Source organism: Bufo bufo, chromosome 5, assembly GCF_905171765.1.
Source record: "Bufo bufo chromosome 5, aBufBuf1.1, whole genome shotgun sequence".
Taxonomy (NCBI): domain Eukaryota; kingdom Metazoa; phylum Chordata; class Amphibia; order Anura; family Bufonidae; genus Bufo; species Bufo bufo.
The window spans coordinates 316,613,728-316,641,299 of NC_053393.1; the positions used below are offsets into that span (position 1 = coordinate 316,613,728).

Here is a 27,572-nt window from a genome sequence, read left to right on the forward strand (position 1 = left end):
CAAAAAAATAGCATGAAGTATTGTATACCTTGTTATAACGATGTTCCAAATATTAAAAGGGACCTTTTGTTCCATCAAAAGGCTGAGTTAAAAGGGTTTTCCAGGCCCCTGATATTGATGACCCATCAATATCCGATCAGAGGGGGCTTGACACCTTGCACCCCCTTGATCAACTGATCCCAGCAGCCACCAGTGCTGGTACTAGCACTTTGAATGGAACAGGAAGCACCGCTCCATCAAAGTGCAGCTCAGCTCCCATTCACTTCAATAGGCACAAAGCTGCAGTAACCTAACATGGCCACTATACTTGGAACAGAACTGTGTTTGAGCTCCATTCAGGAGCAAGTTCCAGTGTCAGAGGCTGCAGTGGTGGTGCCGGAGCTCGAGTGAGCGCTAATTCCTCTTCAAGATTACACTGCATGTAGTCTCAGAGGTGCAGTGTAATTGCAAGTGCTTGTTCCTTTCACTTGAATGGGACGAGCACTTGTAATTACACTGCACCACCGCTGCAAGCGGGGGAAAAAACGCACAGTGTGATCTTAAAGAGGAAACGGTGCTCATACAAGTGCCACCTTCTCTTCAAACGGCTGATTGGTGGAGGTGTCGGGAGTCGAACCCCCACCCATCAGATGTTGATGACCTATTCTGAGGATAGGTCAATATGTACAGGCTGCACAACCCCTTTAAGTCTATCCTTGCTGCTAGAAACCATAATTGCTGGTAGTATGACCAGTTTAATTGTCAGGTCAGTGGAATTGCTGGGGTTTAGTTATTGCACTTAGATTACTGGCATTACAGGGGTAGTTTAAAGAAAGTGGTCAATTTCCCTGCAGCACCACCACAGGGGGAAGTAAGCATTACAGAGTGCCCATTTAAATCAGTACATTGTGTCTGCCGTACTGGACAGGACAAGTCTCTCCACAGCCAGGGAAACTTTTAGGCCCCTTTCACACGGGCGTCGTGTGTGAGGCCTGGATAGGATGCGGGTGCATCGTGGGAAAATTGTGCGAGTAGGTACGCAATTGCAGTCAGTTTTGATTGCGTTCCGATGTTCAGTTTTTATTGCGGTGGTGCAATGCGTTTTGCACGCGCGTGATAAAAAACTGACTGTTAACCCGGACTTCTTCACTGAAGTGCGTGTTTGGGATGGGTGTTCTAACATGATTATAAAGGAAAATAATAGCATTCTTAATACAGAATGCTTACTAAAATGAAGATTGAGGGGTTAAAAAAGAAAAAAAAATTAACTTGCCTGTTCCGATTGATCGCGCAGCCGGCATCGTCTTCTTTCTTCTTCTTTCAGGACCTGCAAAAGGACCTTTTGGTGACTTAATCGCGCTCACCACGTGGTGAGCGCAGTGGCGTCAGCGCAGGTCCTGCTGACCGAGTATAGAAGATTTGATCTTCATTTAGCAGGACCTGCGCTGACATCACCGCGCTCACCATGATTACATCACCAAAGGTCCTTTTGCAGGTCCTGAAAGAAGAAGCAAGAGGAGGAGGCCGGCTGTGCGATCAATCGGAACAGGTAAGTATCTTTATTTTTTAACCCCTTAATCTACATTTTAGTAAGCATTTTGTATTAAGAATGCTATTATTTTCCCTTATAATCATGTTATAATGGAAAATAATACAGGGAATACACTTAAATGGGGTCCGGGGTTGCTTTCATCCCTGTCATCTCCTAGCAACCATGCATGAAAATTGCACCGCATCCGCACTTGCTTGCGGATGCTTGCGATTTTCATGCATATCTATTCATTTCTATGGGGCCTGCGTTGCGTGAAAAACAGGGCTGTGGAGTTGGAGTCGAGGAGTCGGGGGAAATTTTGGGTACCTGGAGTCGGCAAACAATGCACCGACTCCGACTCCTACTAAATTTAGATTGGAATAAAAAAATAAAAATAAAGTTTAAATGTCCCAATTCACAAAAAGTTATAATTAATGACTTCTCTACTGTAAGAATAAAGACCAATGCATGCAGTGCCTCACGTAACCGCAAAACGAACACGTTAAGTGACCGTGAAGAAGCATGCTTTTCATGTGCTTCACTATATGGCACGCAACGCACAATTAGGAGCTGCAATACTTATACTTTCCATAGTGTTGTGTTCTGCTTTTACAGGGAACGCAGCGTCCATGTGTAACCTAGCCTCTCACTGATAAGGGATTAAATAAATGTTTTTTGCAGGACTAGAGAGTGAGACACTTGTATAAGTGAAGGGAATGGAGGGCCAATAGTTCAAGACTGAAGCTGTAAACCATTGGAAAAACTGCTGTCATTTAGCTAAGGCTATAAAAACTTGTAAACTCCGATTGTTAGCTTAAACTTTAAACATGACTATGGGATTCTCCTAGGAAAATCATGTTTTAGAATAAATGCCCCTTCCTGGATCCTCCTTTGTTTTCATTGTGTTTGTCTTTTGCTTAAACTGTGCAATACAGTAGACTGTTGGCTTCCCAGCCAGTAGTCCTGTGGTAGGTTGCGTTTCTTTCCCTCAAGGAATGTATAAAATACATTCACATATTAATACAGAGGAGTCTGAGTCGGAAGTACATAAAACTGAGGAGTCTGAGTCTGAGTCGGAACATTTATCTACCGACTCCACAGCCCTGGTGAAAAACGCAGAATATAGAACATGCTGCGATTTTCACGCAACGCAGAACTGATGCGTGAAAATCACCGCTCATGTGCACAGCCCCATTTGAGTGAATGGGTCCTGATTCAGTGCGGGTGCAATGCGTTCACCTCACGCATTGCACCCGCACGGAATTCTCACCCGTGTGAAAGGGGCCTAACTAGTCTTAGACCAGAAGTTAAGGATCCTGAACACGGGGTTCCCCCTCTATTAACTCAGAATTTTGTAATATAGAGAATATGAAACTTTGTTTTCCAATGAAGTTGCCTGCCCCAAATTCAGCCGAATCCTGTTTGGTGGATTTTTTGGCTGATGCTATAGCCCAGATATTGGTATCACATTTTCAATTTTCTTTTCTTTGACCTATTACAAACTTCTCCCACTAGGACATATAGACACAACCTTGCAGGTATGAGATGGTATGACCCAGTAGCTTGAACGAGTGATGGATTATTTTTTTATTGGCATCTAATTTATCTTTAACTTTCATTTCTCCTTATATATATGAGGAAGGCAATAAACGGGTTGCTTTTTATTTTGTTTGCTTACAGGTTTTCAAAGTTAAAGAGCCTCAATCTTTCCAACAATAATTTAGGAGACTTTCCTCTGGCTGTTTGTGACATCCCCACTCTGATGGAACTAAACCTTTCCTGCAATGGTCTTCGGGCCATACCTCCAGCAGTGAGAGAGATGAAAAAGTAAGTAATGGTAGAATACCTATATGTACTATTTCTTTCCAGAAATGTAATGGCCAGTGTACTTTATCTAGCTCCTTGTAGCCTAGAACCAGCTTATACGGATAATTGTAATGACCAGTCCACTTTGATGCTTTTTTTTTTTAAAGCCTGCAAACCTTTCTTCTGGATGGTAACTACCTCCAAACGCTGCCTACTGAACTGGGAAGCTTGAGTCAGCTCAGCTACTTGGGTCTCTCCTTCAACGAGTTCACCGAAATCCCTGAGGTGTTGGAGAAGATGGCTGCCATGGATAAACTGTGCATGCCAGGAAATTCTCTGCGTGTGTTAAATTTGAAGTCCCTCAGAAGAATGCCTCAGGTCAAACATGTGGATCTGAGGTATGGAAACATGTACAATTTGATTCAAAGAAACCTGATCTACTTTTTATTTATTTTTTTACATTGTGGAATTGTCTTATCAGTTGTAGGTTTTCTCATTTGCGGTGAAGTTACTACAGTATATCTGTTAACAGTGGCCAGTGCCATTGCTTTATTTAGTATGTGCGTTGGTCATGGAGCAAACATGGCTTTGATTTCACAGTTTATCAAAATGGCACCTCCTAAGATAGGGCAGCATAAAACTGGTGCAGATTCCTTTTTTATAGTAGAAGCAGATTGGTTGAGCCATTTTGGATTAAGGGAACACATTAGGCAAAGCTGATACTGGTGGGGTTGGCGCATTACAGGGTTTCCATCTTCAAGTGGTCTGCACCTTCAAGTAATAGACAGGGCATAACACAGTTGGGATGAAACGATCTTAAAAAACAAAACAAAAAACTTTTTTTGCCCGTAGCAACCAATCACAGCCCAGCTTTAATTTCACAAACTAGAATATGGAATTAAAGCTGTGCTGCAATTGGTTGCTATGTGCAACAAACACATTTTTTCTGTTACTATTCCCAGCATGCTCTATTAACTTATATGGATGTTTTGAGGACAGCTGAGTGAGCGTGCATGCTGGGGATTGTAGTTTCACTACAGCTGGTGTGTTGGCAGTTGCTGACCCTTGTGTTAAGGCTGTATTACACAGCTCGATGTGGCAGACAATTGTCGGGAAGAAAGCGTTCCCTCCTGGCAATTGCCTGCTCGCTAGCTGAGGAGACCATGGCTATTATATGCATTGATCTCCTTCGCAGCGTGGGGAGGAGCGATCACTATACCATCGCTCGTCCGCCATACTGTATAGTGGTTTGCCAGCGGCACATCATTATTAGACAGCACCATCTGCCGCCTGCAAACGATAAATTTTTTAACATGTCAAAAGATTTGGATTGCCCGATGATCGAGCGTTTGTTCTTTCATCGGGCAATTGGCGGCAGTATTACACTGCCAGATGATCGCTAAAGAGTGCTTATCTGATTATCTGCCCTAAAATCAGCAGTGTAATACAGGCTTTATACAATTTCACAAATCTCTCCAAATGTTCTTAGAGAATCTGTGACCAGTTATGCTGCCTAAAGGCTGTATAAGGCCTTGATCAGTGATTTGTGAGCCAGGACTGGAAGCTACACAGAGGTGAGATAGAATGGACAGATTTAGGACTGTTAGGCCCCTTTTACACGGGCGAGAATTTCATGCGGGTGCAATGCGTGAGGTGATCGCATTGCACCCGCACTGAATCCGGACCCATTTTTCACGCAACGCAGGCCCCATAGAAAGGAATGGGTCTGCATGAAAATAGCAAGCATCCGCAAGCAAGTGCGGATGCAGTGCGATTTTCATGCATGGTTGCTAGGAGATGATAGGGATGAAAGCAACCCCGGACCCCATTAAAGTATATTCACTGTATTATTTTCTCTTATAACATGGTTATAAGGGAAAATGATAGCATTCTTAATACAGAATGCTTAGTGTAATGTGGATTGAGGGGTTACAAAATAAAAAAAATTAACTCACCTTATCCAATTGATTGCGCAGCTGGCATCGTCTTCTTGCTTCTTCTTTCAGGACCTGCAAAAGGACCTTTGATGACTTAATTGCGCTCACCACGTGTTGAGCGCGGTGATGTCAGCGCAGGGTCCTGCTGACCGAGGATAGAAGATTTCTATCTTCATTCAGCAGGACCTGCGCTGACCTCACCATGCTCAGATTACGTCATCAAAGGTCCTAAAAGAAGAAGAAAGAAGTCTATGCCAGCTGCGCGAACAAGTGGATAAGGTGAGTTAATTTTTTTTATTTTTTAACCCCTCAATCCACAATTTAGTAAGCATTCTGTATTAAGAATGCTATTATTTTTCATTATAACAATGTTATAAGGGAAAATAATAAAATGAATAGAACACCGAACTTCAGTGAAGAAGTCCAGGTTCGGGTCTGGGTACCACATTCAGTTTTTTTCTCACGCGCGTGCAAAATGCATTGCACTCACACGGAAAAAACTGAACATCGGAATGCAATCGCAGTCAAAACTGACTGCAATTGCGTGCCTTCTTGCGCAGTTTTCCCTCAATGCACATGCGACGCATCCGGAACAAATCCGGGACGCCCGTGTGAAAGAGGCCTTAGACCTGCAGATCAGCATTTCTCGCCTCCTCGTTAGCGGAGGAGACCGCTGCTAATGCATGCAGCGATCTCCTCCACAGTATGGGGAGGCGAAATCACTGCCATCTGTCGCCCCCATACAAAATCATTGTTTGTCGGCAGCCGACCGTGATCCGTTAATCGGTGGTGCTTTTACAGCGGCAGATAATCGCTAACGAGTGTTCCTACGAATGTTTGTTAGCGATGATCTGGCCGACTATCTACAGGTCTAATACAGCCCTTACACCTGTTCTGTGTTTAGACCAGCACCTGGTTGAGGCTCACAATCACTGACGGTGTGAATAAGGCCTTACACTGCTCGATGTTCATGCAGAGCCAGTGCCGATGGAGGATAACACATCCGTTAGAGCTCATTTACAATACAAAGTGAATGTGGAAGAAATGATTGCTACCTGATTACACAGGGAGATGTGCTGCCGATAATCGGGCATCTTTCCTCCAGTTAAAAGGAGCTCATCAGCCAACAAATGAGCGTATGCTCGGCTGCTCGTTTATATGGGCCAGTTATCGGGAACAAGCGGCCTGGATCTCTTGTTGCTGCTACTAGTACGTTATAATTACAAAAAATGCTCTGGGGTTCAAAAATCCCGCTGCTCTAAAATCTTTCAAATTTCATCTGAATTTGCAGTGTGAGAATAGAATGGGAGAGATTTAACAAAACTGGTGCAAAGAAAAAGTGACTTGGTTGCCCATAGCAATTAATCAGATTCCACCTTACATTTTTCAGAGCTCCTTTGGAAAATGAAAAGATCAATCTGATTGGTTGCTATGGGCAACTAAGCCAGTTTTCATTTGCACCAATTTTGATAAATTTTCCCAAAATTTTTATTTTCTTATTCAGTTCTAGATACTGTAATTCTTTCTTGAAAAACTTCATGAAGGGGGGGGGGGATATTTTCCCCTTACTCTTCTCTGAATTGTTTTTGCCCAAACTAGACTTGAAAGACCAGTTTTAGTGGCATTTCTTCCAGTCTGCACATAGCACAGAGGCTGTAATCTTCCTCTCCTGGATGAGCTTTTTCATCGGCACTAGCACTTGCAGTGTTGCATGGTATATGTGACTCGAGGGAAATTAAATTGTCTGCTATTCTCAGATACACAGACAGCAATGTTTCCTCTGGTTATAGCTGTGCATAATTTGTAATGCTATCAGCGGCACACAAAATGTGAACTCATTAGTTCAGCGCTTCATTTGCTATTTCTGCTTTTAGTGTTTGAGTTGGTTTAGACTTGATTCCCCCGCCCCCAGCCAGCACCGTTCTCCAAAGTCATCCTATGTGGACTCGGAGTATTTTACGTTCCTAGCCGTCTTTTACTTTTGGTCATCGAGAGTGCCAGCATTTGCGTTTTTGTCTCCATTGGCATTGGACTGTCTGTGTTGGGTGATTGTGCCAGCCTTTCTAGCTAATCCCTGGCTTCTGATCAAATACCAGATTGCTAATATAAAACCTTGGAAGCTATTCGTGGTAAATAGTAGATGGTATAAATTTCAGTTTCCAAGAGTGATTTTTTTTATTATTATGACAGCCTTCATTCTGCTTGGTTTGGATAAATTAAAGAAGCACTCCCACACAAATATTTATTCTGTGACTGTAGTTGTAAGGTATAACCTCCCTTCTGATCCTCAGCTGTGTCATGTGACCAACACTCTTATCTCCAACTGGGACAGGAAGTCAGTTACTTCTCAATTCATTCCTATGAGGAATAATACATAGAGAAACAGACTTCCTGTCCACACATAAGATGCTGTGTTATTTGGAGAGTCAGCCTGCTGGTCACATGACACAGCTGAGGATCAGAAGGGAGGTTATAACTCACAAATACAGTCACTGGTAAGAAAATTACATTCCCTACTGGTTATATCATGTACCTTTCTAACAGGTTAGAGAATGGAAATTTTGGTGGGAGTGCTACTTTAAGGCTCCTTTTCCCCATTTTACAATGACAGTATTTTCATTGTATGAATAAAACCACAAATTATACAGCTTTCCAATACACCGTGTGTTTCAATTCCAAACCATTTTGAGATCCCTGCTTGCTGCCGGTCAATGGGACATTTTTGCTGACAACTTATCGCAGTCATGTCCAACTAACTGTGCACCATTCATTACAAAAGATTGTTCAGATTCGGTTACTAAGGTCTGTATCTGAGCGTGACGGGAGAGATTTATCAAAGCTGGTGTAAAGGAAAAATTGGTTAGTTACCTATAGCAACCAATCAGATTTCACCTTTCATTTTCCAAAGAAGCTCTGGGCAGCTAAGCCAGTTTTCCTTTACACCAGTTTTGATAAATCTCCCCCTATTTATATTAAGTAGTTCCATCCGGTGCATGGAACATGGAATGTTTTCATTCAGTGACAGCAAGGGGAGCTCTTGAAACTCACAAATTGAAACCTAGTGTATTAGAAAGAAAGGCCCTCTTCACACCTATGTTGTGGTTTTCATTTATAACATCAGCCATGACATTTTGTAGGATCCATGGTACAACAGATGCCAACAGCACCTGTCACGTCCCCGCAGTGAATAGTGCTACTTGTTGTGCCATCCTTGTCTGCAACGCTGACGGCATTGCTCACAAATGTGAACAGTGTTTTATGATATTTTTTTTTACTGTACTGCGATTAACCTTTCACAGTATTGGATAAGTTCCTTATGCCAGCCTAGTCCATTGCTGTTCTCCTAGAAAATGAAAATATCAGACTCATTGGAGTTCTGAGGATGAGACTCTCGCCAGCTGTAGGGGTCCATGACACCCACTCTGCATAACCAGCTAAGCCAGAAAACATGGCCGTTCAGTTGTGTGGTACTACATTACCCAGATTACCATTTTCCAATTTGACTTTTTATTTTATTTCTTTTTTTATTTCTTTGTGGTTAGGTTGAATAAGATCAAAGGCTTGTCAATAGATGAAATCGACTTTGTGCTTCATGTGACACAGCTGGATATTCGAGATAACAAGATGACCGATCTTGATGTGACTTCTCTAAGCAACCTAGAAGTGCTGCACTGTGAGAGAAACCATTTGACCTCCCTTAAAATGAGTGGTTATTATCTGAAGGCTCTATACACGTCATCTAATGGTAAGCAATATAATTATCCCAATGATTTTACATGGTTGTCTCAAAGTCAGATAGTTGCGGGTCTCACCTCTAGGACCAGCACCTATCTCCAGTACAGGCCCCCCAAAATGAAGAAGAGAGCACAGCGCATGAATTGGTGCCCTCCATTCACTTCTAAGGGAGTTCCAAAAATAGTGAATGAGCGCGCTTGGCTATTTTCGGGAGTCCCATAGAAGTGCACTGCCCATGCATGGCCACCCCTCCATTCACCTCTATGGGACAGCAGGAAATTTTTAGAACTCCCATAGTGGTGGATGGCGGGTGACCGCGTGTGCGCGGTGCGCTATCCTTCGCTTCAGGGGACCCATTTTGGAGATGGGTGCAGGTCTCAACTTTTTTTTTTTTTCTGATAATGCTAACAGATCCGTTTTGACTTGCATAGAAAGTCAATGGGAGGCGGATCCGTTTTCAATTGCACCATATTGTGTCAGTGAAAACTGATCCGTCCCCATTGACTTACATTGTAAGTCAGGACGGATCCGTTTGGCTCCGCATCGTCAGGCGGACACCAAAACGCAGCTTGCAGCGTTTTGGTGTCCGCCTGACGATGCGGAGCCTCCAGAGCGGAATAGAGGTGGAACGGAGGCAAACTGATGCATTCTGAGCGGAACCTTTTCATTCAGAATGCATTGGGGCTGGACTGATCCGTTTTGGGCCGCTTGTGAGAGCCCTGAAACGGATCTCGCAAGCGGACCCAGAAACGCCAGTGTGAAAGTAGCCTTAACACCATCTTTAGGGACTGGCTTTAAAAAAAAATGATAGATAGATATATAGAGATATCGATCTATCATATATATAGAGATATAGGTGCTTTCGTATTTCAGTTTCTTTCAAGAATATACTTTCTCATCATATTCCTTTGCGTTTTTCTAGCACTTGCCCATCTAGATGTTTATCCGGACCCTTGTAACCTATCATTCATGGATGTTTCCAGGTAAGACGACCTGAAATAATCAGTACATGTAATGAAAGTCAAGCTTCTTCTTCAAGATAAAATCAGTCTTTTAATAAGGGCTTATGCACACGGCTCTTGCCCGGCCGTGGCCGTATTGCGGCCCACAAACAGCGGGTCCACAATATGCGGGCACCGACCATGTGCTCCCCGCAGGACGGATGCGGACCCATTCATGTTCTATTTTTTTTTTACGGTGCGCACAGATCACAGACCCATTCAAGTTGAATGGGTCTCGATCAGTCCTGGCCGCCACTCAGATGTTGCCCGTGCATTGGGGACCGCAAATTGCGGTCCACAATGCACGAAATTGCTGTGTGCATGAGGCCTTAAGGAGTTGTGCAGGCAATACATGTTAAGGTCCTATCTGACACCCCCGCTGATCAGCTGTTTAAAGAGGACACCGAGCTTCATGCGAGTGCTGCCTCCTCTTCATTACACTGCGTGTCTTCACCGTAGTGTAGTGTAATGACACGTGCTCGCCCCATTCACTTGAATTGACAGTACTTGTCATTACACTGTACCACCGAAACTTCCGAGACGACGGGCATTGTATCGAACAGGAAGCACCGCCTCCTCTGCCAACAGCTGATCGGCAGGGGGTACCGGGTGTCGGATATTGATTACCTGTCCTGACGATAGGTCATCAATATGTGTGTATGTAACCCCTTTAAGTAATGATTAAAAGTCACTGGACTACAACCACTTATCTGTTTCAAGTGTTACTGCTGTAACTTGTAGCTAAAAGTGAAAACATTATGAAGTATATAAAAAGTACTGAATAACATTCCTGTTCATTGCTAATGGCTATGGAAAGTGCCGAGACTTGTGTGTCGATATGACTTGGTTAGCTTATTGGCATAATTTTGAGGGTTTACATGCTGTTTATCAGTTTGTGGTCTTCATCTCATAAAAGGATAGCATATTTCTAGGATACGCCATCACTTTATGGTTGGTGGGGGTCCAAACTCTTGGACTCCCACCAGCCCTTCGATTGCAAAGACCACACCTCTGATTCAGCAGAGCAGCTGTGCAGTGAAACTGCAACACAACACCATTAAATTGAATGGGGCTGACTGCAGATCTCTGCACAGGCGAGAGCGCTGCTGCGCAGTGATAGACAGTGACTGGAGCAGAGCACTGATCAGCACTGTGGCCACTGTGTTCTCAGGATCAGTGAGCTTCTCACCAATACTAGGGATATGCCACTTTATGAAATGGAAATTTCCCTTTTAACAGTTGGTTACCGGTAAATTTTGCCTCGTCAGCAGCAAAAGTCAGGTTAAGTGCATTATGTAAGATTAGAGCTAGGCTGCATCAGTGGAGAAGTATGTTTGATTTCTTTTTCAAGGAATTTGCTTACTGTAAGTTAATCTTTAGCTTGGAACAAGAAGAAAATGTGTATAAAGGCCAAGAGCCACTTAGCAAACTGGTTTCCTTGCGTAGGAATATTTGTATGGATTTACTACACTTGTCTTATAATTGACATACTCAATAACTGTGTAACATGATTGGAATGATCCTAGAGTTCTCTCTTCTAAATGGGCTAGGTAATTTTTGGGACTACTTTCATGCTGAAATACCAAACAATAGCTGGAGCCTATTGCAGAAGAAATGTGGTGACATGGTGGCTTTGTTTACCCACACCAACTAATATGGAGTATGACCAGGAGACGTCTGGAACAACCAGTTTTTAAAGGGAGCTTGTCATTAGCCCTTTAAAGTCGTTTTCAGAGATTTTTTAACTGATTACCTATCCTCTGGATCGGTCATCATTATCTGATCGGTTAGGGTCCGACATCGGGACCCCTGCCGGTCAGTTGTTTGAGAAGGCACCGGCGCTCCTTTAAGCCTTTTTTCAGCTTTTCCTTAGACCAGTGACATCATGTACATCGGTCACATGGCCTAGGCACAGCTCAGCCACATTCAAGTCAATGGGGCTGAGCTGTGATACCAAGCACTGCCACTATCCAATGTACAGCGCTGTGCTTGGTAAGCTGCGAGAAGACCACAGCACTTATAGGAGCGCCGGTGCCTATTCAAACAACTGATCAGCGGGGGTCCCGGGTATCGGACCTCCACGGGTCCGATACTATTTGCAAAAGTCTCAGAAAACCCCTTTAAAACATTATGTGCATACACAGCTAGGGTCCAGATTCTGCCTGTATCAAAAACTGTTCGTTGCTACATTAGCTTAAAAAACATACAAATTGCTGGAGATGAGCCCAAGACACATGTCCACTGTTCCAGAGAAGGCATGGTCAGTGCAGTAAAGGGAGTTGTACTGTCCTCTGGTTGATCAGTGCAATGCGATGAGTCCCAGATTCCCCTCCGATACTTTCAAACCTTCCCATGGATCAGCAGTTTTGCTAGTTTTAGCACTGACCTTTGGGAGAGGAATGCTTGCAGTTCTGTTCACATTCGCCATTAAGGTGTAGTCACAGTTCTTTACTGTTTTCCACAGGAATTGCCTGGATTGCCTACCTGATTGGGTTTGTGAGAGCAAAAACCTTGAGGTCCTGGATGTCGGTCACAATCACCTGACTGCGCTTCCTGCCCGGTGAGTGGTTTTGTGTCTTGGTTAATAAGTCTTTTGTTCTTGCTGTTTTCCAGGCTTAGGTGTAAATCTTCATGGGTATGTTGTAAGGGAGAGTTTATTTGTCACGTTCAAGTCATGTGTTTTTTTTTTTTTTGCTGCATTTGGTCTCCTTTCGATTTTCCAAGATTGTCCCAACTGGTATCTGCCAGTTGAGTTCCTCCTTTTCAGACTGACTGAACTCAATTTTTGCAGGGGGAATGGCTATACCTAGATAAAAAAAAAGCCACCACTCTCGGGTCTGCCTATATTTATTTGGGCACCCTAAGAAATTAGAATTTTAAAATGGGCAAAAACAAATACATTTTTGAACTATTCTTGAAGGGACATTCCAGTCAGGATCATGCTAGATCCAACATGAGCAGAACAGGGTACCCTATTAGCCTTACGATGGTGGATAGGAGTGGTGGTCATGCATGTGCACTGCCGCTCCATTTAAAGTCCATAACACTGCCAGTGGTGGAAGCTGCTGCCTGCTCCACTTTTTCTTTTATAGACTTTGAATGCAGTGAATGAAAAATGAATGCTGGTGTCCATTGTCTTTTAACTGGTCTTGGCTCGAATCCATGGAAACCTGTTCATGGTCATATTCTGCCCATCAGGGATCCTTATAATTTTGATTGGACTAGTACTGCGCAGATGCAGTAGGTGCTATGTTGCAACACTGGGTGAATTAACAGCGTTTATTGAATATCGATGACCTATCCTTAGGGATGGGGGGTGTCTGACTCCCAGCACCCCCTTGATCAGCTGTCTTAGGGGGCTGTAGTGCGTGGCTGCTTCTTCACACTATACCAATCACAAGGCCATATATTGTATAACCACTGTGCTCGATATTGCACCTCAGTTCTATTCACATGAATGGGACTGTTCGACACAAAGGCCATGGCCTAGGGAGAGACCTGGGCTCTCATGGAGGGCTTCAGCGGGATGATGACCTCATGTTGATGACTTATCCTGAGCATAGGTCATCAAGATAACATTTTCACATAACCACCTTTAATTCTTGGAAAACCTTTTTGAAGACATTGTATGTTCTAACGTGAATCCTGGAAGGCTATGTGTAGAATAAGCTCACTACGCTATATGCTAGATTGAACAGTCTTGATGTGAATCTCCTGATGTTGCTGGAAGAAGTGATTTGTGCTTAGGAGCGCTCCTACAGCTGGATCTGCCTCCTTTCACTAATTCTGTTGCATGAGGTTATATCCTCTTACCTGTGCACCCGTGATTTTGCTATTTTTCGTGACTGGTAACAATGCAGTCGTACTGGAATAAGTCGTTTTATTACTCTGTTGTTGAACTTTTGTTTTTGTTTTTTTTGTAGATTATTCTGTGCTAAAGGTCTGCGGAAGTTGCTTGCCGGGTATAATAGACTGAATCGTCTTCCTGAGTGTATTGAACGCACCCAACTTGAGGTACTGGATGTGCAGCATAATCAGCTCCTTGAGCTCCCAGTCAACTTACTGTTGAAGTCAGACAGGTAACAAACCCTAGAGATGTACAAATAGTATACATCATTAATATATAAATATTATGTGCAGTCATTTACGTGATATTCGGCAAACTACCTGCCCCAGGTCATGTGGCCTGTATAACAGGCATGCTCAACCTGCGGTCCTCCAGCTGTTCCAAAACTACAACTCCCAGCATGCCCAAACAGCCTACAGCAGGGAATTGTGGGAGTTGTAGTTTCACAACAGCTGGAGGGCCGCAGGTTGAGCATTCCTGCTGTATAAGCTTGTGTAGGCTTCTGTATCGCCCTGCCTCATTGTGTTTTCTGGAGGAAATGGGATCAGGTGATCTTTAACTCCTATCATTGCCGTAGACTTTTTTTTTTTTTTTCCTTCTGTGAACCTAATGACTAGAGAAGCATGTGATCTATGCTGCTTTGCTTGTCCTTGTCAGGCGCTGCTAGGGTATGCCGGCAGTCTGATTATATCAGTCAATGCCTCCATTCATTCCTAGTATAATTGTTATCTTAACTATACATTTATTATTAGCAGACAGGGTTAGAACTTGATAGCTTTTTCCACTGGGCAGAGTAATAAGTCTGACTCAGTGTCGCCATCACCACAATAAGGACATCCATAAGCCGTTATGCCGCAGTGCACAGAAGTGCTGCTGTGTTGTCCTACCATTTGTCAGTTTCTTTTACCTTAGGCTCCATTCACACGTCTGCAATTGTGCGGAACGGGTACGGACCCATTCATTCTCTATGGGGACTGAATGGATGCGGAGAGCACACTATGTGGTCTCCGCATCCGCATTTCCGGAGCATGGCCCCGATCTTCCGGTCCGCAGCTCCGGAAAAAAATAGAGCATGTCCTATTGCGGACAAGAATAGGCATTTCTATGGGGGTGCCGGCCGGGTGTATTGCGGATCAGCAATGCACTACGGACGTATGAAGGGACCCTTTATCTGTGTGGTATCCTTTTCTTCCACTTTTTCAGGGTTATAAAGTCTGACTAGAAGATGTGTGGGGAAAAAAATGATGATAATTTGCACAGTTGCAAGGGAGTATCAGATATGCTTAAAGGGGTTGTCCAGCAGTTTTAATATTACATTTTTTTTACATGCTAGGTTTAAAGTAGTAAAATAAGTCATACCTTACCAATCCCCCACCGCTCCTGTTCCAGAGCTTCACAGTACCTCTTGGGACTTTACTTCTTGTTCCCACTGGACGCACAGGAAATCACTGCTCTGTGGCAGGAACTTCCCTCAGCCAATGAATGGCTTAGCGATCATTGTCAGCTTCCATATCCTGAATAGCAGTTGATGTGCTGTGTTACAATGGCTATATTGATTGATAGCCAGGAACAGATAAAATGAAAGAGGTTATCCAAGAGTAACACAGACCTGCCGGAGTGGTCGACCTGAGATGGAGATCATACTTGGCTGGTCCCCGCCACCAGGTTCAGTGTTTAGCGCTTCTGGATCAGCTGTGGCTATCCCTGCCGCGCTGAGATCAATAGCAGTCACCTGTGGGAAACCTGACCGCTGCAGCCAATCACAGGCTGCAATGGCGACATGCTCCCCTTGTGTCACGACAACTGGTCACATGGCCTGGGATTGGCTGCAGCAGTCACATGTCCCCCTTCCCCCATTTAAGATGTTGATCTCAGCGCAGCAGGGAGCGGAAGAGTCATCCTGGGAGAGTTAGGCACCGAACCCCAGCAGCAAGGACCTGGTAAATAGGATTTCCACTGCAGGTTGGCCACACTGGGAGTTCTGTCTTCGTTTTGGATAACCCCTTTAAGCACAGATAAAAATGGAGGACTCAGTGCTCACAGGTTGTCAGTGCAGATGGTTTAATAAAACCTCTTACTCACTTTTCCTCTGTGCACTGAAGTTCCAGCATTCACATACACTGTCCTAGAATTTGGCCAGACCTTTACTTTATGCTCTTGTGCTACTGTCTGCAAAATAAGTTTTTAACAAGGAATTAATTTATCTTGAAGTGCTCTTATATGTTTAATTATTGGCTTTGGGGACGTCTGGGCTTTTTATTCTTTAGTTTTTTTTAACCTAGTAACTAATTGGCACACACTCACATTTTAAGCCTCCAGGACACTCTGTTCCTTTACCCTGCTTGAGGCAATTAAATGTTCAGTGTTACTTTGTGGATTTGATAATTAGATGTTCCTGTGTGCCGTTCAGACCCTGTACACACCATTGAGAGACATACAACCTGGCTTTACCTAGCTTACCCCCCTTCACGATAGCAGCAGGCATCCATAATTGCTTGGCACTAGTCCTCCTCTTTTGGAAAACTCCAGAACTTGCTTGTGCAAACTGGCCAGCCTAGATTTCTTCTTTCAGTGCACTCATTGACTTAGCTGTTCAGAGCCCCACGTGATTATTCTTGTATACAGCAAGTTCCAACAAGCTGTAGAGAAGTCCTGCTGAAAAATAATTGCTTTACATCTTTAACTCATGCTTAGCTGAATCGCTTTCTCATATTGCCAGGGCATTTCTCAATTGCAGTAGTTGCATGTCTAAAGTTCTGTGGCGCGCGTACCTTCTCACTACTACCCAGTAGGTAACTGGGTACACTGATGGGTTTTCTACAATTACTCGTGATAGTAGCTCAACTGTTTCTAGCTGTTTTTGTTGTATCAGGTCTTTAAATATGGCTCTTCCTCGACTCAAAGTTCTGTCCTTAACATACAACATTTTTATGCTCCTTGAACAGTTTACGATGCCTGAATGCTTCGGCCAACAATCTTGAAGTGCTTCCTGCTGCTTGTTTTTCTGAGGAATCCCAGAGCTCACTGCAAGAGTTATATGTGACCAATAATAACCTTACTGATAAATGTGTGCCTCTGTTAACGGGACATCCCCACCTGAAGATCCTGCACATGGCCTTCAATCATCTACAGACCTTTCCAGCAAGGTATGTCCCACTAGTAAAATATACCGTAGCTTTCTGTGAGGGTGGTTACTGTGTACTGTTTTTCTCCTTGCTGGAGGCTTTCAGCTTGTTTCGGAGTCTTACAGGCAGTGCTGTCATGGTGGGGGGGGAAAGTATGCCAAGTAGCTGTCCTCCAAAAAATGGTCGCTCGAAGGGCACCAAAAGTAGCTACCCCCTGTAAGTCAATGTCCAACCCGTTGAAGAGCTTTGAAACGTGATTAGGGATTTTAGACAAGTGTAGACTCCTTCAAAAGGAAGACACCCATCTGTAGACAGCAGTTTTGAGTTCCTTGCTTCTCGTCAATACAACAAAGGCTTCCCTTCTTATGGAAGAGAGCTAATATTCTTGTGAAATGTATTACATTAGATCTAAAACTCTGTATGCCTGTACAATATCAAGTACAGATGTAAAATTCTATACTGGTAATTACCTTAAAATCAGTTCAGTGAACTTAAGGTTTGTTGTATTTTTCTGTAATATTTGAATGGACCAATGTACTTAGAAGTCAGTGAATCCATAAGGCATGTATCATAGTGATTGGAGCTTGCTGCTTTGACGACTAGACTGCACTAGTGGTGCCATCGCTAAACCATGATGATGTACACTCACCTAAAGAATTATTAGGAACACCTGTTCTATTTCTCATTAATGCAATTATCTAGTCAACCAATCACATGGCAGTTGCTTCAATGCATTTAGGGGTGTGGTCCTGGTCAAGACAATCTCCTGAACTCCAAACTGAATGTCAGAATGGGAAATAAAGGCGATTTAAGCAATTTTGAGCGTGGCATGGTTGTTGGTGCGAGACGGGCCGGTTTGAGTATTTCACAATCTGCTCAGTTACTGGGATTTTCACGCACAACCATTTGTAGGGTTTACAAAGAATGGTGTGAAAAGGGAAAAACATCCAGTATGCGGCAGTCCTGTGGGCAAAAATGCCCTGTGGATGCTAGAGGTCAGAGGAGAATGGGCCGACTGATTCAAGCTGATAGAAGAGCAACATTGACTGAAATAACCACACGTTACAACCGAGGTATGCAGCAAAGCATTTGTGAAGCCACAACACGCACAACCTTGAGGCGGATGGGCTACAACAGCAGAAGACCCCACCGGGTACCACTCATCTCCACTACAAATAGGAAAAAGAGGCTACAATTTGCACGAGCTCACCAAAATTGGACTGTTGAAGACTGGAAAAATGTTGCCTGGTCTGATGAGTCTCAATTTCTGTTGAGACATTCAAATGGTAGAGTGCGAATTTGGCGTAAACAGAATGAGAACATGTATCCATCCTCTGATGGCTACTTCCAACAGGATAATGATCTCAACCCAATAGAGCATCTTTGGGATGTGGTGGAACGGGAGCTTCGTGCCCTGGATGTGCATCCCTCAAATCTCCATCAACTGCAAGATGCTATCCTATCAATATGGTCCAACATTTCTAAAGAATGCTATCAGCACCTTGTTGGATCAATGCCACGTAGAATTAAGGCAGTTCTGAAGGCAAAAGGGGGTCCAATACCGTATTAGTATGGTGTTCCTAATTCTTTATGTGAGTGTATATGATTATCGACTTTATACCAGTTGCATTGTTTGATGTCCTGCTCCGTTTTAGAATGGGCAGCAATTGGTTTTGAGGTACGAAGCAGTTTAATATAAAAGAATATTTTTACTGGGTTTTAATAGCAATTCGGTGCCTATTTTGGGTGCAGTTTGAAAATGCATGTCTCACCATTTTTACTATTCCTAGTTACAGGCTAGATATGTCATGTGTTTACTATTATTGTTGTACAGTAAAATGGCCAAACTGGAAGAGCTGGAAGAGATAGATATCAGTGGGAATAAGCTGAAAGCCATTCCAACCACTATCATGAACTGCAGACGTATGCATACTGTCATTGCCCACTCCAATTGCTTGGAAGTCTTCCCTGAAGTTATGCAACTCTCTGAGATCAAGGTCAGTAATGTTAGTCAGTGCGTTACCAAGCCCAAACTTGATGACGTAGGTTTTCTAGCTGTGCTGCTCACTAACATTCACAGTATTTCTTACTAGTCAAGGTGATCTGATCTCGACATCCCTGCTAGAGTGATACTTAATGGTATCTGGAGGACATTTTTTCCTCATATGCTTGATCTTGTCTCAGTTTGGATAACCCTTTTAGAACCTTTTGAGAGTCTGTCTTCAGTTTTGTTGATTCAAAACTGCTGACAGACATAGGTAAAAACAGTAGACAATACTGTCCCTGCACATCGTAGTACTGAATAAAATAACCCTAAATGCTGTTTCTTCAAATGCGTCAGAAGTGCACTGGGGGGCAGGCCTGCAGGCTGAATATGACCCACTACACATCTACTCCGCTCTGTTGTGAGTGAAGGCTGTAGCATCCAACCAGGAGCCCACGTCAGTCCCTCACAGCAGAATGGAGAGGCTGTAAAGAGGCTCATGCACTGAAGTCGGTGGACCTGCCAACATTTCACTTTAAAGTTCATTTTAGAGCACTTCATTGATTAACAGCAGACACAGGTGAATATATACCTCCTGTCCCCAGCTCCTACCTGGATCTGTAAGCAGTTTTGTATCAACAAAACTGCTGACAGACTCCCTTTAAGTAGCAAATCCCTCAGAATTAGAAAAATTGATTGAATAGTGAATGCACACCGGTTATCTTTACTACATTTACATTTTCAGAGAATTTGTCACCAGAACAAACTCCTTTTATTTAGGAGCTATTGCCCTTGCTGAGTGGCATCCCGGAGAAATGTACACTGAAAGTGAAAGATAAAGTTAGTCTGCATATCTTATAAAATGAAGTGAATGTGCAGGAGCGTGTCACCATGGCTGAAAATACCAAACCAAACAAAGTGCAACAGCACTCTGCAAGGGAGGCCACTTGGCACAAGGAGAGGTATCATGACATTTGGATAAGTGGCTGTCTCTCTTTTGGTCGTGCACTCCTAACAAATCTATCTTTCCCACAGGCTGATTTTATTTAGTGCAGTAATATAGCTGTAGTCTTCTCTCCCTGAATTCATTTGAGGTCAGTTGGCACAAGAAGAGGTATCATATAGAATAAGTTACTATCCAAAAGAGGTCACCTTGCCATGGTGGATGGGCACCTATGATTTTGCTCAAAATATGTTTGCAGAGTACTTCATATTCGGTTATAGTGAGCATAGCATTAGTTCATCTAATATGTTTGCAGGCTGCTGTTGCATTGTTTGGTTTTGTACATTTAAAGTGAAGCTGACCAAGTGACCGCTTCCACAGCTTTTCCTTTGTGAGTTACAGTTGCCATAACATGGTGTCTCACCCAATTTTATAGCATGTGTTTTAGGGTACGGCCACACCGTTGGGTTTCCTTAAGCGGTTTTAGAAATCTGTATCAAGAGTAGATACTAAAAGCAGAGAAAGTATGCAGGACAGATATGGCTTCTCCCCTTTTATGAATTTACTGCTGGTCTTGGTTTCCAAAACTATATCAGGAAACCTGAACATTTGGTCGTGCCCTTACACAGTTGCCCGAAATGAGATTTTACCTGCTGAGCTGTTACTCCCCGATGATTTTCCATGCAATCTTCACAGACTGTCTTAAATTGCAGTATGTGTCATCTGATAGATTCTCTGAGAAATGAAGAATGAGACCACTGCTAGTGCTACTGTTTTAAATTACCAGTATTTGGATATCTTGTACTAGTTTCCATTTCTGCAAGACGTTTTTGCGTTCAGGCCCCAGTATTTAACAGAGATCAGTGCTCCCTTAGTTTGACTAAGGTCAGTCATCAAAGCTGCTTTCCTCGTGTTTGCTTCCTTTCACATAATGTAAGCAACAGCTGCAGGCTACAAGCTCTTTGCAGCTAATATTTTGAAGCAGAGTACTTTAATGTACCCATCTGGTTCTTCCACTGAGAAGAAAGGTCACTTCTGTTAAGTTTCGTTTTTTGCCAAATAGAAAACCTGCAGGGGTTGTGTAGAATCGACTCTCCTGTATCAGGCTGAAAATCCACCACTGTTTTACGTAAAAATTATAATTGATTTCTTTGTGTGCTCATTGAAAATGTTCATGCACCAAGGGTGGCCATAATTATTTACAAAGCTGGAGTCAAATTTATTTTCCCAGCTCAGATGAGTGTGCCCCAGTGAATCTCTCAAAGTGAGGAATGGTAGAGGAAAAATAAGCCATATAGGTTTTATTTTTGTTTTTTTGAGGTGGAGAACTTAGCAGCAAGAATATTGAAACAAAGCTGTACAATCATGTATATCTTATGATTATTCTCCACCATCTCAGTGAGCACTAGATCCAGAAATAGTTTTCAATTAGATCTTAAAGGGTTTCTGTCACCAGAATAAAATCTCGCGCCTGCGCAGTGCCGTTTACCCAGCACACAGGGCCGGCAGGAGGAGATGAATGCTGCCTGGCCCTGTTAATCAAGGACGGCAGGGCGTGACATGAGGGGGGGGGGAACGGAGCCTAATTTGCATATCCTCAAAGTTAAAATTGTGCAGTAAGGGGGGCATCCATAAGCATAAGAATAGTAGCATTGGGGTCTGCTGACATTAGCACATCGCAGTTATTCGCTGCAGCGGAGCATATCATCATGTAGTGCTGGATGTAAACAGTGCGGTGACTGGAACATGGACACGGTGGAGGCAGTGCAGAGCGGCAGGCAGGAGGAAAGTATGAATCTTCTGATTAAAGAAGCAGGCTGCAAGCACTGATTATTTCTGGAAAACCCCTTTAACATTCAGATACTTTACTTGTTAAAAGAACCACAAACAAGAGGTAAAGTAATTGAAGTTATTTCATTATAACAATAGCGTAAACCTTCAAAGCGTTTAGTCTTACAAAGGTTGAGTTGCTTTGCAAAAACTAATATTAGTATTTAATCTTGTTTTTCATAATTTTATGTCTTTTTTGCTTTCACATTTCTCCGGGTTGCTATTGGAAACTGACAACAGTAATCTCCATTCCACTGTCAGATGTGTAAGCTAACCGCTTGGGCTTCATTCACATCTGCTTTATTTCCAGTTCTCTGTTGCATCATAGGAGCTGAAAACTGAAAATCATGGGTGGCCAGCTCTGTCATATGAGAAGCACCAATGGTGCCTGACGGACCCCATAGACTTATATTGTGAAGGAGGCTCTGAATGAAGCCTCAGATGCAGATATGAAGTTTTATCTCAAACTATGTAACTGTTGTGTTAGTTCCCACAACTCACGGGGCAGGTACACTAAGACTGGCATCCTGGGATGCAGAATGCACCAAATTTATTAAGAAGCACTAAATAAATGTGGTGCTTTTCCAGGCTGTCCATGCTCCACTTTCAAATCTACACCAGCTATGAGATCATGTGGATTTGAACTATCATTTATAATGCCAGCTTCCAATCTAGAATAAATTATAGTAAGTCGGTCTGGGTATAGACTACCGCCCTCTCCTTAATTCGCCACCCACTTTTCTCGCTCGTATCATTGGGGGACACAGGACCATGGGTATGGCTGTTGCTGCCACTAGGAGGCGACACTAGGCTGAAAAGTAATAACTCCTCCCATGTCGTCTATACCCCCTCCAGCCTAGAGAGAGCATATCTGTTTTTAGCTTAGTGTCGTAGGAGGCAGACCTCCCCTGCTTGCAGGGCGGCTTCATTTTGTTATTTTTTCTCCTTTTCCCTTTTAGGTATGGGAAACAGAGTCACCTAGCCTCTCTGTCTACCCGGGGAGCAAGACCTCCCCACAGAAGAAAAGGTGGACCAGGGCAGCCTCGCTCCCCTGCTTCCCGCCAGCCAAAAGGTCACCTGGATCTGTGAAGACCCTCCTGCCATTCCAGACTCCTGCCACTTCGCTGCCAGCTGCTGAGGTGGTGACCCTGCTGTTCCATTAAGGGAGGGAGAAGAGGATGAAGATGGGGTGAGTAATGGGGACTGGGTGAGTATTTTACCTCCCCCATCTCCCTTCTGGTCTCATCTCATCCTCTCCACTGGACCACAGGGGGGTACTTACCCCCCTCCCCCTGCTTAATGCGCCATGGGGAAGCGCTTAGGGAGGCTCCCGCTCTTCACTGGAGCCACTGTTATCCAGGCCGGCAACCTCAAGCCCCGGCCTCCTTTCGGGCCTACCGAGATTTGGGTCGCGCCCGCCTCAGGCTCGTTCTTCGGGACACTGGGGGGCACCCGCGGCCGTTTACACCGCATCGGGTCCCTGTCCGACCGGAACTGCATCGCGGTCGGCTGCAGGTAGCTAATTTAGGCTGCGGCTCCCCGGAAATGCAGACTGCATGTTGCCGCCTACCATTATGAATCTTTTGATTCCCCGTGCTAATTCAGGCTCCCTCACCCGACTCTACCTGCTACTGGGACCAAGGAACCTGTAGTTTCCTGCAAGCTGGTTGGACGGTTGTACCCCTCTCCAGCCTGGAGTCCAGTATGGGGTTTAGTTGGCTGTCATGTCCGAGCCCCTAGCATGCCACCAGCCATTACTTATTATACATGCACTAAATGCAAGATTAAGTCCCTCGCAGCCAGCCTGACTCCGTATGCTGATACCGCAGGCTGTGCGCCAGACAGGGTCTGCCCCCCGAGCCCACGCAACCGCATGTCCACCCTGACCGAGTGGAACTGGACTGGGCACATGCCTTATCCCGGGCAGTGGAGGACCTCTCCAAAATTGATAATTCCTCACCTGCGCATTCTGCACCTTCCTCAGGCCGTCAACTTGGGGGCAGACCTTCGCACAAGCGGCCCAGAGCAGGACATCATTCCTCCTCTGGCACCTTAGCATCTCCAACCCCACCGGGATCGTACTCTGACGCATCCTCCCTTCCAGGGGAAGTTCTGTCTGAAGGGGAGATTGGGCACTCTGAGACTGATATGGATCCGGAGCAATCTTCCAAGATTGCTTCCATGGTGGACAGCCTAGTTACTGCTGTCCGTGACACCTTCCAGGTGCGGGATGACTCCCTCTCCACAAGCCACCAGAGAGTGCCTTTTCTCCGCTCCAGGTAGTCGCGTAAAGTCTTACATGACAGCTTTTTGGTGGTCATTGCGAAGGCGTGGGACCATCCAAATCATCGCTTTACCACATCCAAGCGACGTGATCTACTTTATCCCTTTCTGGCGGAGTGTGTGGCTAAGTGGTCCTCTCCTCCTAAGGTGAATCTTCCGGTCGCACGTCTCGCCAAACATACTGGCATTCCTGTGGCCGATGGCTCATCCCTCCAGGACCCTGTGGATCACCGTATGGAGTCCTTTTCTAAGTCCGTTTTTCGCAGCAGGTGACTCAGCACTTCATCCCTTTTTGGCTTTAGCCCAGGTGACTAAGGCGGTCTCGGAGTGGGCACTCCGGTTAAATCAGGACTTGGTGGAGGACCTCCCTCTAGCTGAGCTCCAAGACTTGGCCCTGCAAATCTCCCAAGCGGGGAAGTATCTCTGTGAGGCTTCCTTGGACGCGGGTGCGCTCGTTGCCTGCTCATCGGCTCTTCATGTTGCCTTACGACGCGAACTGTGGCCTAAAGTTTGGGCAGCAGATTCATTATTTCTGAGGTTACGGGCGGTAAAAGTACACACCTCCCACAGGGCAGATCCAAGCGCGTGTTTAGCGCTAGGCTTTCAATGCCCGGGCTCATTCCTTTCGCCGCTTCTCGGGTACAAGTCCTCCACGCAAGACCAGCAGAAGAAGCTATTCTTTACGCCTCAACCAGCCTGGCGTCCGCGAGCACAGCCCGCTCATCCATCGACTAACGAGCAGTCCTCCGCATGAAGGAGCGCCCCCTACCCTTTTGAGTGGGGGTCGTCTCCTCCTTTTTCAGGAAATTTGTCGGGCCCACATCTCAGACGCATGGACGCTCGAAGTGGTAACCTCGGGTTACAAGATAGTTAGTTCGTTCGTTTCTCCTTCTCCGGAACGGTTCTTCCGTCCCAGCCACCCAGAAACTCAGATCGGGCCGTTACTTTTTTCCAAGCAATTCGGTCTCTCCTCGCTCGAGGTGTGATCTCCCCAGTTCCCCTGGAGGAACAGTTCCCAGGGTTTTATTCAAACCGGTTTGTCATCCCCAAGAAGGAAGAATCCGTTTGACCGGTTCTGGATCTCAAGCTGCTGAACCGGGTTCAGCATTTCAGAATGGAATCCCTTGACTCCGTTGTTGCTTCAGCGGGGAGAATTCCTCTAGTCAATAAACATTCAGGACGCGTACTTACACGTACCCATTGCTCCGGTGCATCTGCGATTCCTCCGCTTTGCGATAGGGCCCCACTACTACCAGTTCGTCGCCCTTTCCTTGGGTTTGGCAACGGCACCGAGAGTCTTCATGAAAGTGCTCGCCCCTCTCCTGGCCCTTCTTCGTACCAGGGGTATCATTCTGATTCCCTATCTGGGCGGCATCTTGGTCAAGCAGCAACTTTCAGTCAAAACGACGACAGTCTACGTATCACTCTGGATACCCTAGCATGCTTTGGCTGGCGAACTTCTAAAAGTCATTCCTACATCCCACCAGGCGGATCACGTTTCTGGGGATGGTCCTCGACATGTATAGTGTGCCTCCCTCTGGACTAGCTGCTAGCCCTCCTGCGGTTGGTCCGGCTTCTCCTCCGGCGTCATGTGCACACCAATCTGGTTTTGCATGAAGATCTTGGGTACAATATGGTCGCTTCCTTCTCGGCAGTTCAGTTTGCACAATTTCACACCCGTCCCCTTCATCGGGCGTTTTTGTCGTCCTGGGACAAGTCATCCTTGGACCGTCACATCGTCCTGGCCCCAAGGGTGCGTTCGGCACTCAGGTGGTGGCTCTCGGCCCAAACTTTGGGGTCATAACAACCGATGCCAGTCTTCAGGGTTGGGGCGGAGTCTTCCCGCCCCGGACAGTCCAAGGCGTATGGGCTCAATTGGAATCCAGACTGCCAATCAACATCCCGGAGCTCCGGGCCATTCATCTGTCTCTCCTCCATTGGACCCTTCTCCTAAGGGGCCGGCCGATTCGGATCCAGTCAGACAACGCTACGGCTGTGGCTTGCATCAATCTTCAAGGGGGAACCCGCAGTCAAGCGGTGATGGAGTCTGCCAGAATCCTGCAGTGGGCGGAGACGCGTGTTCCAGCACTATCGGCGGTCTACATTCCGGGAGTGGAGAATTGGACGGCGGATTTTCTCAGTCGCACGACCGTGGACTCGGGAGGGTGGTCCGTACACCGGGAGGGTGGTCCGTACACCGGGAGGTGTTCGACTTCATTTGTCTCCGTTGGGGTCAACCGGAAGTGGACTTTATAAAACCCGAGCTCAACAACAAGCTCTCGGACAAGAGATCCCAGGGCGTGCGCCGTAGACGCAATGGTGGCGCTATTGGACGGGTTCTCTCTACTGTACGTCTTCCCTCCTATTCCCCTCCTGCCCAGAGTTCTGAGCAGGATCAGGATGGAGGGCATCCAGACAATTCTCATCGCTCCGGATTGGCCCTGTCACGCGTGGTACATCAATATCATCCTCCTTCTAGGAGACGCTCCTTGGCCTCTTCCGCTCAGAGTCGATCTTCTCTCTCAAGGACCTGTCTTCCACCAGCATTTAGAGTTGCTACGTTTCACGGCGTGACTGTGGAAACCGGCATTCTAAAGCAGGGGGTTTCCCTCACAAGGTCATCCACACCATGAATAAGGCCAGGAAACCAGTTTTATTCAAGATTATTATAGAACTTGGGGCCCTTTCTGCGTTTCTGTGAGGAACGTGACCTTCCTCCACTGCGCTTCTCACTTTCTCCATCCTTTCCTTTCTGCAATCAGGTCTGGATTTTGGTCTTCCTCTTAGTTCCTTAAAGGGACAGGTGTCGGCGCTGTCAATTTTTTTGCAGCATCTTTTAGCAGAACAGGCCCCGGTCAAGACCTTTCTACAAGGGGTGGCTCACACTGTTCCTCCGTATTGCAGCCCCCCCCCCCCCCCCCCCCTTACCCTTTGGGGACTTAAACCTTGTCTTTGGTTCCCTCCAATCGGCTCCTTTTGAGCCTCTGGACGCAGTTTCCCTTCGTATCCTTTCCTGGAAGGAAGCGTTCCTGGTGGTGGTGATCACATCAATCGGGCATGTTTCGCATTTGGCGGCGCTTTCTTGTAAGGAGCCTCTTCTTATTCTGCACTGAGATAAGGCAGTTCTCCGCCCGTTACCTTCTTTTTGGCCGAAGGTAGTCTCTGCCTTTCATGTCAACAAAAACATTGTTCTCCCTTTGTTCTGTCCCTCTCCCTCACATCCTAGGGAGCAAGCTCTCCATGAGTGGGATGTGGTTCGGGCTCCGTGGATTTACTTATCCATTTCTAGTTCGTTCCGCCGTACGGACTCTGTTAGTTATTTCTGAAGGTCCTTGCAAAGGCTTGGCAGCCTCCAAGGTCACGATTACCGGGTGGATTCGTTTGACAATTGCTGAGGCATACCGCTCCCGGGGCAATGCACCGCCCCTCGGTATTACAGCTTACTCGACTAGGGCGGTGTGCACGTCTTGGGCTCGTTTCTACCATGCATCGGCTTCACAGTTGTGTAAGGCAGTGACTTTGTCTTCCTTGCGCATGTTCACCAGGTGCATACTTTTGCATCAGCAGATGC

General features: G+C 45.4%; 1 protein-coding gene across 1 annotated transcript in view; it reads left to right on the forward strand.

The window, feature by feature from the left end:
• The window catches only part of PHLPP1 (PH domain and leucine rich repeat protein phosphatase 1), a 105,612-nt gene that overhangs the window by 63,825 nt on the left and 14,215 nt on the right, over nucleotides 1–27,572 (forward strand). Inside the window, exons 5-12 of the mRNA XM_040431509.1 lie at nucleotides 3,191–3,337; nucleotides 3,484–3,714; nucleotides 8,796–8,998; nucleotides 9,911–9,971; nucleotides 12,454–12,549; nucleotides 13,913–14,068; nucleotides 16,782–16,982; nucleotides 18,796–18,958. Coding sequence (XP_040287443.1) covers nucleotides 3,191–3,337; nucleotides 3,484–3,714; nucleotides 8,796–8,998; nucleotides 9,911–9,971; nucleotides 12,454–12,549; nucleotides 13,913–14,068; nucleotides 16,782–16,982; nucleotides 18,796–18,958 — 1,258 coding nt within the window. The remainder of the gene's footprint in view (nucleotides 1–3,190; nucleotides 3,338–3,483; nucleotides 3,715–8,795; nucleotides 8,999–9,910; nucleotides 9,972–12,453; nucleotides 12,550–13,912; nucleotides 14,069–16,781; nucleotides 16,983–18,795; nucleotides 18,959–27,572) is intronic.